The sequence below is a fragment of the Callithrix jacchus genome, chromosome 5 (genome assembly GCF_049354715.1).
Source record: "Callithrix jacchus isolate 240 chromosome 5, calJac240_pri, whole genome shotgun sequence".
Lineage (NCBI taxonomy): Eukaryota > Metazoa > Chordata > Mammalia > Primates > Cebidae > Callithrix > Callithrix jacchus.
Window position 1 is genome coordinate 98,900,910 of NC_133506.1, and position 11,551 is coordinate 98,912,460.

An 11,551-nucleotide genomic window follows, 5' to 3' on the forward strand; every position below is an offset into this window, starting at 1 on the left:
GTGACTACTCTAGTGTACCTGGAGTGGTGGCATTAATTGAACATCTATTCTGGTCCTTGTCATTACTGTTATGTAGAATATCAAATAAATGAAAGAGACACTTCTTATCGTCACATAATTTCCTTTGGAAGCATGTTCCATTATACAATTAAAGAAAAAAAAGACCTATGCAATGATGAGGTAAATAAACATCAAGTGTTTTAGTGACTTTTACCATGTATCAGGCAGGAGTAGTCTGTGACTTTCGGGGCAGGGCAGAAATAATAGAGGATCTGATGTCCAAGAGACTTGGGTTCAGACTCTGGCTCTGCCATTTCCTAGTGGTGTGATATTGGGCAAGTCACTTGATCTCTTTTATTTTTTATTTCTTGAGACAGTACCTTGCTCTGTCACCCAGGATGGAGTGCAGTGGTGCAATCATAGCTCACTGCAGCCTTAAATTCCCCAGCTCAAGCAATCCTCCTTCCTCAGTCTCCCGAGTAGCTGGAACTACAGGCCCATAGCACTGCACCCAGCTCTCACTTGACCTCTTTGAATCCTTATTCACTCATATGAATATGGAAAGACATATTTGTCTTCCTTGGAAAATTTGTGAAGACCAGAGAAACATTCACATTTCCTGGTACAATCAACGAACGATGTATTTTCTTATTTTACATTCCTTTGGTTTCCAAAGCTTCATTTTAAACATATCCTCAAATTATCCATTCTAAGATGTGTGTTTCCCCCATATTTAACATCTCTAAAATCTGGGTGTGTCTTACAATAGATGCCATCTCCTACTCACTGTCATCCAGGTTGCAGGCATAATCAAGTTGTGTGAACACCTGGTACAAATGAGAAACATGAGCAACAATGAACCATAATTACCAATAAAATCTGGGTAATTTCTTTTGAAATTACACTACAAATATTGATTTGGGTTTGTACTCTAACACTACCACAACAGGACAATTATTTTTCCCCCCTTTGGAACCCATGATAATTGAAATAAGTGCATAACCCTCCAATGCAAGTATATTCTCATGTCATATAATTATTTCTTATTTGCCTGTGACAAAGGGAAGACTTTTGTGATAGGGATGAGCCATATGTTGATCTCTTAAGTGATGCAAGAATTCTGCTTCGGGAGAGATAGCTTTAAGGATCTCCCAGTCTAGGACTGCAGGAAATTTCCTGCCAATAAAGGCTTTAACCTGACTCCCTCTTCTCTGCAAATATGGTATCAAGGAGTACCTTCTTCCTGGTGGGGGGCCCCTGCTATTCCCATCAGTGGACCACTTTGAGATTCAGGTATGTTCAAAGTAGAAAGGGGAAGAGAACCACCACTTCTCAAGAAGCTACAATGAGCCAAACATTTTATGTTATTTCATTTCTTTCCCCCCATGGGAAATGTGCTATTCTTAGTTTTGTTTTACAAAACAGACAACAAAGTCTTAGGCTAAGGAATTTTCCAAGGTTGTAAGTTTAAAAAAAAACATGGGTTTGATTGAAGTATACCAGATATTCCAGGGTTCTTTTCCTTTATGATTGTAATATAATAATACCTATAAAAGAATATTTGAAGCATCTGTAAGTCATCATCAAATTAATCAATTAATTATAATTAGTCATCATAATCAATAGGATTATTCCTCTTCCCCTAATTTATCATTCTTTTCACATACAGTCCCACTAGGACATTTGCAATATACTCCAGAGTCCCTCTGGAAGGACCTGACCTCACAGCATGAAGGATTAGAGGAATTAATAAATGAGCAAATGCAACCTTTCTTTCGAGGAATATTGATCTTCTCTAGAAGCTGGGCCATGGACCTGAACTTGCAGGAGAAGCCAGGAGTCATCTGTGATGCTCTGCTGATAGCACAGAACAGCACCCCCATTCTCTACACCATTCTCAGGGAGCAGGATGCAGAGGGCCAGGACTACTGCACTCACACCGCCTTTACTTTGAAGCAGAACCTGGTGAACGTGGGGGGCTACACCGGGAAGGTGTGTGTCAGGGCCAAGGTCCTCTGTCTGAGTCCTGAGAGCAGCACAGAGGCCTTGGAGGCTGCAGTGTCTCCGATGCATTACCCACTGTCCTATCGCCTTGCAGGCACCCAGCACATGGAAGCCCTGCTGCAGTCCCTGGTGATTGTCTTGCTCGGCTTCAGGTCTCTCTTGAGTGACCAGCTCGGCTGTGAGGTTTTAAATCTGCTCACAGCCCAGCAGTATGAGATCTTCTCCAAAAGCCTCCGCAAGAACAGGGAATTGTTTGTCCACGGTTTACCTGGCTCAGGGAAGACCATCATGGCCATGAAGATCATGGAGAAGATCAGGAATGTGTTTCACTGTGAGGAACAGAGAATTCTTTATGTTTGTGAGAACCAGCCTCTGAGGAACTTCATCAGGTAAGCAGTTGGATCTTATATCTCTAAGCTTTATTCAATCTAGGTTTAACTTTTTCTGCTAAGCTTCCTTGCTCCTTGAGAATTAAGTGGCAAAATCATTTGTGACAACAGACCGTGTACAGGGGAGCATGATCGAGTCATTTTCTCCTTTTATTCAGTTAGAACAAACCTGAATGTGTCATTTTAATTTTTACAGTAATAGAAAAATCTGCGAAGCAGTGACTCGGAAAACATTCCTGAAAAATCACTTTGAACACATTCAACACATCATCATTGACGAAGCTCAGAATTTCCGCACTGAAGATGGGGACTGGTATGGGAAGGCAAAAACCATCACGCAGAGAGCAAAGAATGACCCAGGAATTCTCTGGATCTTTCTGGACTACTTTCAGACCAGCCACTTGGATCACAGTGGCCTTCCCCCTCTCTCAGAACAGTATCCAAGGGAAGAGCTGACCAGAATAGTTCGCAATGCAGATCCAATAGCCAAGTACTTACAAAAAGAAATGCAAATAATTAGAAATAATCCTTCATTTAACATCCCTCCTGGGTCCCTTGAGGTACTTCTTGAAGCTGAATGGTCCCAGGGTGTTCAGGGAAACTTAAAAATTAAGAAACACTTTACTGTAGAGCAAATAGTGACCTATGTGGCAAACAAATGCAAGCGCTTCTTTGAAAGGGGCTATTCTCCTAAGGATGTTGCTGTGCTTGTCAGCACCGCAAGAGAAGTGGAGCGCTATAAGTACGAACTTTTGAAAGCACTGAGGAAGAAAAGGGCTGTGCAGCTCAGTGATGCATGTGACATATTGAGTGATCACATCATGTTGGACAGTGTCCGGCGATTCTCAGGCCTGGAAAGGAACATAGTGTTTGGGATTCATCCAAGGACAGCTGACTCACTTATCTTACACAATATTCTGGTCTGTCTGGCTTCCAGGGCAAAACAACACCTATATATTTTTCTGTGTGGAGACTGTTAAGAAGAACTCCAAATCAAAATGAGACGAGGCAATTGCCATGTAATGTCTGTGGGTGACAATCCACTAATGACTGAAACGTTTTCTTTTTAGTTCACAAGTCAGCTAGAGACTTGGGTGAAGCTGACATACAGAGTTTGGAACTCCCTCATCTCAGACACTTCTTTCAGGGCTTCCTTCTTCAACTATTTCCAGCAGCTATGGTTGACCCCCTTTCTGTCCCCTGATTCTTCCAGCCAGAAAAACAGTGGTTTTCTAAAGGAACTTAAGCTATCCTGCACAGCGTGGACCTATGTCTTGCACTCTGGGTAAAAGCTATAGAAACAAGAAACTGATCCTGTGGCCTGTCTTCTTCCAAGGCTGGACTTCTTTTTTTAAGTGACTTCATGTGGGTTGTTGCTTAAAAAATTTTTCAGAATTGTTTTCTGCTGCATGGTCTGCTAGGCGCTTACTGGCCATAGCAGAAGTTATTGTTTCCTGAATTTGTGACACTTGTCTTTGCTGCATTCATTTAAGGCTTGGGAGATTCCCAAGATAATTCAATCACTGTCAGATGATAATTGTGTCAGACCAAAGAATACTGTTATGATTATTTAATCCTTTAAAATTGTGATCTCCAGAGCTTGTTCTCAGAATGGCCCAGGCCGAGCCTTAATTGTGAACATTAATGATCACTTTAAAGAGAAATTATAGGCCAAGATGAAATGAACATAAACCTGTTTGCCCTGGCTTTCAGTGGAAGATAATATTAGAGACCAAAATCTGATTCTAAAGGTGTGTATCAGCCCTAAGGTGAACCGAACTTGGGGAAGATTGTCTTTAGAAATCAACGAGTTCATGTTTTAACTTCTCAGCTTGGTTCTATGCATTGCTCTGTAACACACCTAGTTAAGTTTTATGTCATTCTTGAACTGTGATTTTTTTCTATTTGCTTTCATAGTTTGGTAAGCCATTGTTATGGACTGAATGTTTATGTCCCACCCTCACCCCTACATTCCCATCTTGAAGCCCCAACCTGCAGTGTGGAACTGGGCTGCTAAGGAAGTTATTAAGGTTACATGAAGTCATGGTGGGTCTCTGATCTGCTAAGATTGGTGTTCTTATAGGGAGAGACCCCAGAGAGCTTGTTCCCTCCCTCCCTGTGTATGCAAACAAGAGGGCATAGGAGAACACAGAGAAATGGCAGCCACCTATAAGCCAAGAGAAGAAGCCTCACAATGAAAGCCCCACTGCTGGTACCTCTGTCTTGGAATTCCAGCCTCCAGACTGTGAGAAACAAATTTCTGTTCTTTCAGCCTGTCAGTCTCTGGTGTTTTGTTATTGCAGCCTGAGAACACAGCTGTATGATTATTTGTCAGACAAAAAAACACTGATACTTAACAATGCTAATGCAATTACTTATGTGCTTTTCAGTCTCTACAAAACATTCTAAAACACGAATCTAAATACTAACAAAATATTTGCACAACTAATGGAAATTAAGAGACTATATGCCCAGGAGAGAGATCCAAGATGGCCGTCTAGCAGCAGCTCAGGGTTGCAGCTCCCAGTGAAGGTGCAGGGAGAGAGTGGACGCCAGACTTCCAGACGAATTTTTGTTGCTTATGGACCAGGAGATTCCCAGCAGAGGAGCCCCACTGGTCTCCAGTGCGACTCTTTTAGCTGGCGCATCTGTTTTGCCAATGCGGCAGTTCTCAGTGCAGAGTATGTCAGACTGGGTGCCCTTTTAGTTCGTGTTTGGAGCTCCGAGAAGGCAGAGTCACCCATTCAGCTGATTGGGAGGGCGACTAAAGCTGGGAGCCAGACCAGGAGATTCCTGGGCAGAAAAGCGCCACGAATCTCAGCACCACTGTTTCAGCTGGTGCGGTTGCCGCACGGGAAATTGCATAGATCCCAGCACCTTTTCGGTGGGTGACTGGGGCACCTGGGAGAGAATCGACTGTTCAATTAGGAAAAGAAAAAAAGGGGGCTCAAAGGCGGGGAGCCAGGTGATTGGGTTCGGCTGGTTCCACCCCCACAAAAAAACAGCAATTGGAAACACTGATGGTTGGGAGTTTCACAGCAAGCACAGCTGAACCCAGGAAGGTCCAGCTCTGTGGGGGAGGGGCATCCACTGAAGGAAAACAAACAGAAATAACATCACCACCAACAAGCCGGACCTCCACTCAGAGACCCAATCTGAAAGTCAGCAATTACAAAGATGACAGGTGGATAAATCCACAAAGATGGGAAGAAACCAGTGCAAAACGGCTGAAAACATCCAAAATCAGAATGCCTCTTCTCCTTCAGGGGATCGCAGCTCCTCATCAGCAAGGGAACAAAGCCTGATGGAGAATGAGTGTGATGAATTGTCAGAATCAGGCTTCAGAAGGTGGATAATAAGAAACTTCTGTGAGCTAAAAGAACATGTTCTAACCCAATGCAAAGAAACTAAGAACCTTGAAAAAAGGTTTGATGAAATGCTAACGAGAATAGACAATTTAGAGAGGAATATAAGTGAATTAATGGACCTGAAAAACACAACACGAGAACTTTGCGAAGTATGCACAAGTTTCAACAGTCGAATTGATCAAGCAGAAGAAAGGATATCAGAGGTCAAAGACCAACTCAATGAAATAAAACGAGAAGACAAGATTAGAGAAAAAAGGATAAAAAGGAATGAGCAAGTCTCCAAAAAATATGGGACTATGTGAAAAGACCTAATGTATGATAGGTGTACCTGAATGTGATGAAGAGAATGAATCCAAGCTGGAAAATACTCTTCAGGATATTATTCAGGAAAACTTTCCCAACCACCAAGGCAGGACAATATTCAACTCCAGGTAATACAGAGAACACCACAAAGATATTCCTCAAGAAGAGTAACCCCAAGGCACATAATCATCAGATTCACCAGGGTTGAAATGAAGGAGAAAATGCTAAGGGCAGCCAGAGAGAAAGGTCAGGTTACCCACAAAGGGAAGCCTATCAGACTCACAGCAGATCTCTCAGCAGAAACCCTACAAGCTGGAAGAGAGTGGGGGCCAATATTCAACATCCTTAAAGAAAAGAACTTTCAACCCAGAATTTCATATCCAGCTAAACTAAGCTTCACAAGCGAAGGAAAAATAAAAATCTTTTGTGAACAAGCAAGTACTTAGAGATTTCATCACCACCAGGCCTGCTTTACAAGAGCTTCTGAAAGAAGCAGTACACATAGAAAGGAACAACCAGTATTAGCCTTTCCAAAAATATACCGAAAAGTAAAGAGCATCAACATAATGAAGAATTTACATCAACTAATGGGCAAAACAGCCAGCTAGCATCAAATGGCAGTTTTATACTAACATATATTATAATTAATTCTAAATTTAAATTGACTAAATTCCCCAGTCAAAAGACACAGACAGCTAAATTGGATAAAAAGCCAAAACCCCTCAGTATGCTGCATCCAGACCCATCTCACATGCAAGTTTACACAAAGACTCAAAACAAAGGGATGGAGGAAGATTTACCAACCAAATGAAGAGCAACAATAAATAAATAAAGAAAAAGCAGGAGTTGCAATTCTTGCCTCTGAAAAAATAGACTTTAAAGCAACAAAGATCAAAAGAGACAAAGAAGGACATTACATCATGGTAAAAGGATCAATGCAACAAAAAGAGCTAATGATCCTAAATATATACACACCCAATACAGGAGTACCCAGATACATAAGTTCTGAATGACTTATAAAGAGACTTAGACTCCCACACAATAATAGTGGGAGACTTTAACATTACATTGTCAACATTAGACAGATCAACGAGACAGAAAATTAACACGGATATCCAGGACTTGAACTCAGACCTGGAACAAGTAAGCTTAATAAACATTTATAGAACTCTCCACCCCAAATGCACAAGACATACATTCTTATCAGTACCACATCATACCTGCTCTAAAAGTGACTACATAATTGGAAGTAAATCACTCCTCAGTAATTGCATAGCATTTCACAGGTTTAAATGAAATATTAGTTGGCTGCTTGTTTGTTATTTTCCTCTCTTATTCCTTCCTGTCTCCATTTTTAAGCACAATTATTGGCATAAAAGAGGTTTTCAATACCCACTTTTAGACTGCATTCTAGCCTGGGCAATAAAGCAACACTCCCGTTCTCTCTCCCTCTTTCTTCCACTCTTTCATTATTTTTTTATTCTTTTTTTCTTTTTCTTTTTTTCTCTCTTAAAAAAAAAGTCTATATGCCCAATATTTTACTTATTAGTAATCCTACTCTACTGATTTTCCCCCATGTTTTAAGTTTTGAACTTTTCCACCTTTCTCCTGTCTTTCTGTGTTTACTCACGGAATTCCAGTTATCTAGCCTTGAAATTGTAGGCTCTCCCAACTTAATCGGAATCTGACAGATCAGCAAAATAAGGAGAAAAATGTTTCTGCTTTCTGACTGCATTAAATCAGATACAACTCAGCATTAAAAAGCTATCTTTGTGAATGTTGTTCCTAATAAGTGAGTCTTATAAGATCCCTGGTCTTTGGATTTGTTGCAATGTCTTTGAGAGTAATTCTTTAAAAGCCTATTTGACTGGTTGTATCTCTTTATGATTTATTGCCCTACTAATAATGTTTGCAACAATATTTTAAAATGGATACTTATGAACTTTTGTTTAGACCAAAGAGGATTGCTGATATTTATTTCTGTTTCCATATGAATGGTGAAAGGTTTAGCTTCCAGATCTACTGCATTTTGGTTTTAAATAAAAAATTGAGAGTTTGTGTGTCATTAAACTGAAAAAAATAGTCCTGTAAAATAAATGATTAAATGGGGGAAAAGGAAAAAACAGAGGCCAGTGACTCCATGAGAGGGCCAAAATGAGCCAGTAAAAGATTAATCAACATTAACTTTCAAATTTTTTAAAGAGATAAGATCTCACTACGTTGCCCAGGTTAGAATGCAGTGGTGCAATCATAGCTCATTACAGCCTCGAACTCCTGGGCTCAAGTGATCCTCCTGCCTCAGCCTCCCAAATCTTTAGGATTATAGGTTTGAGCCATTGCACCAGGCTCAATTGGATTTGGATGGGTGCCTGCTTGTCTCTGCACTCTGGTTCTAGAAATCTGGGACCTACTTCATTAAAGATCTGAAAATCTACCAGCCATTGTAAAATGAAACAAAATGTTTTTATATTTTAAATTAACTTTTTTGTTTTAGAGTAGTTGTCGAGTTACAGAAAAAGTTACAAAGATAGTACAGAAAGTTCCTATATCCCCTTCATTTGGTTTCCTTTTTTTTTTTTTGAGACAAAGTCTTGCTCTGTCACCCAGGCTGGAGTACAGTTGTGCGATCGCAGCTCACTGCAGCCTTTAACTCTTGGACTCCAGTGATCCTCTCACCTCAACTAGCTGAGAAGCTGGAACTGCAGGTGCATGCCACTACACCTGGCTAATTTTTCAAATTATTTTTTGTAGAGAATGGGGTCTTATTATGTTGCCCAGGCTGGTCTCAAATTCTTAGACTCAAGCGATCCCCTGCCTGGGCTTCCTATAGTGCTGGGATTACAAGCGTGAGCCATTGCAGTGGCTACTTCCCTCTTTTATTACTGTATTGTTGTGATTCACTCATCACAACTAAGGAACCACTAAGGACTTACTTAGTACATGACTATTAATTAAACTCCACATTTCATTTGGATTTTCTAGTTTGTCTCTTTTGTCTATTCCAGGATCACATCCAGGACACCATACTACATTTAGTGGTCATGTTTCCTTAGCTTCCTCTGACCTGTGATGCTTTATTTTTGATGACCTGGACAGTTCTGAGGAGTACTGGTCAGGTATCTACGAATAGAATGTCCTTCAGTTTGTGTTTTTCTGATTTTTTTTTTCTCAGACTGGGGTTATAGGTTTTCAAGAGAAAGACTACAGGAATGAAGAGTTATCTCATCACATCACATCAAGGGTATATGCTATCAACATGTCTTTTTTTTTTTTCTTTTCAGAGTCTCCCTTTGTCGACCTGGCTGGAAGGCAGTGGCACAATCTTGGCTCACTGCAACCTCCACCTCCCAGGTTCAAGTGATTCTCCTGTCTCACTCAGCCTCCCAAGTAGCTGGGAGATGTCTTTAGCAATCTGTAGATATAAGATCAAATTGTCAGTGAACAGAGATAATTTGACTTCTTTTCCAACTTGGATACCTTTTATTTCTTTCTCTTGCCTGATTGCTCTGACTAGGAGTTCAGTACCATGTTGAATAGGAATGGTAAGAATGGACATCTTTGTCTTGTTCCAGTTTTTAGAGGGAATGCTTGTAACTTTTTTCTGTTCAGTATGATGTTGGCTGTGGGTTTGTTGTACTTGACCTTTACTATTTTAAGGTAGTTATTGCTAAGTTTGTTGAGGATTTTTATCATGAAAGGATGCTGACTTTTATCAAATGCTTTTTCTGCGTCTATTGAGATGATTCATGAAGGATTTTTGTATCACTGCCTGGCAGATGTTTTTCATTCTGTTAAAATGAGACCAAGCCATGTTTTCCCAGTTAACAAAGAAGCAAATTTAAACACTAAACTGCAATGTGAGAGTATGTAACATTACTTTCACCAATGAAACCAGAAAGAACCCCTCTCTAAGTTATTTAGGAAAAGAAAATGGATAGCAAATAAGTATTATTTGCTATCACCACAGTCAAATTGCTTACCTAACAAATTTACTCCAAGGCAATCTTCCTCAAATACCAAGAATGTTGCCACAATAAAGCACATTCTTAATATTTTCCATGATCTTCATAGTCACAACTACCTCAGGTAAGTCAAAAATTCTTCATTAGTCTTGAAGCAACTCTTTAAAGGCAATTCATACTGTTTATTTATGAGTAGATTTATACCTCAGATCCAAACTGGCTACATAAGAATTATTTATTTATTTATTTATTTATTATTTTTTATTGGATTTTAGGTTTTGGGGTACATGAGCAGAGCATGCAAGACAGTTGCGTAGGTACGCACATGGCCGTGTGCTTTGCTTTGCTTCTCCCCTTCACCCACATTTGGCATTTCTCCCCAGGCTATCCCTCCCCACCTCCCCCTCCCACTGGCCCTCCCCTTTTCCCCCCAATAGACCCCAGTGTTTAGTACTCCCCTTCATAAGAATTATTTAAATCCAAGCAGGACAGTCACAGGAACACTAGCATATCTTTGTGTTTTAGGTGGTTATAAGCTGGTAAGACACAAGATAAATTATTTGCAAGCCCGAACCACTGAGGATCTGTGTGTTTCTCTGAGATCCCAGAGAGAAGACCGTAATCAAGACACATATACTTCCATGTTCCGTTCATGTTCACTAGCTTTAGTAGCCTGCATGGGATGGCCCCTCCACCCTTGCATCATTCCATGCCATAGACCCAGGTCCACAGCCCTACTACTAAAAAAACTCAATGCTTTTTGAGGAACAAAGCACAATTTCCTTATTTATTTATTTACTTACTTACTTATAATAACAGCTGTATTGAGATACAATTCACATACTATAAAGTTCACTCTTAAATTATGCAATTCTGGGGTTTTTAGCACTTTCATAGAGCTGTGCATCCATCTTCACTAATTCCAGAATACATTCATCACCCCAACAAGAAACCCCCATAGCCAGAGCAGTCACTCCCCAGTCTCCCATTTCCCACCTTCAGTCCCTGGCAACCACTAATCTACTTTCTGTCCCAATGGATTTGCTTTTTCTGGCTATTTTATATAAATGAATACATACAATATGTGTCTGGTCTCTTCCACGTACTTAGTATAATGTTTTCACAGTTTATCTGTTGTAGCATGCATCAGTAATTTATCTTTTTGTATGGGTGAATTTCATTGTATACCACATTTTGCTTATCCATTAATCAGTTAATTGATGTTTGAAGTTTCCACTTCAGACTTATTAGGAATAATGCTGCTATGAACTTTCATGCACAAATTTTTCCAGGGACATACGGCCTTGTTTTTCTTGCTGAGTCATATAACTTTCTGAAGAACTACCAGACTTGTTCTTTGTTTTGTTTTGTTTTCTTAAAGACAAGGTCTCTATAACCCAAGCTGGAGTTCAATGGTGTGATCATATCTCACTGCAGCCTCCAACTCCTCAGGATCTTCCTACCTCCTGAGTAGCTAGGACTTCAGGTGCAGTACCACATTCAGACAGTTTTTTTTCTTTTTTGT

General features: G+C 40.2%; 1 protein-coding gene across 2 annotated transcripts in view; it reads left to right on the forward strand.

Moving 5' to 3' along the window:
- SLFN11 (schlafen family member 11) overlaps positions 1–6,903 on the forward strand; it is a 30,085-nt gene extending 23,182 nt beyond the window's left edge. The window contains exons 5-6 of one of the 2 annotated variants that reach the window (XM_008997068.5): positions 1,670–2,393; positions 2,590–6,903. In XM_008997068.5, the coding sequence (XP_008995316.2) occupies positions 1,670–2,393; positions 2,590–3,373 (1,508 nt within the window). In that variant the 3' untranslated portion in view covers positions 3,374–6,903. The remainder of the gene's footprint in view (positions 1–1,669; positions 2,394–2,589) is intronic. The other variant, XM_003732985.6, reaches the window with a different exon arrangement.
- The last annotated feature ends 4,648 nt before the right edge of the window (positions 6,904–11,551 follow it).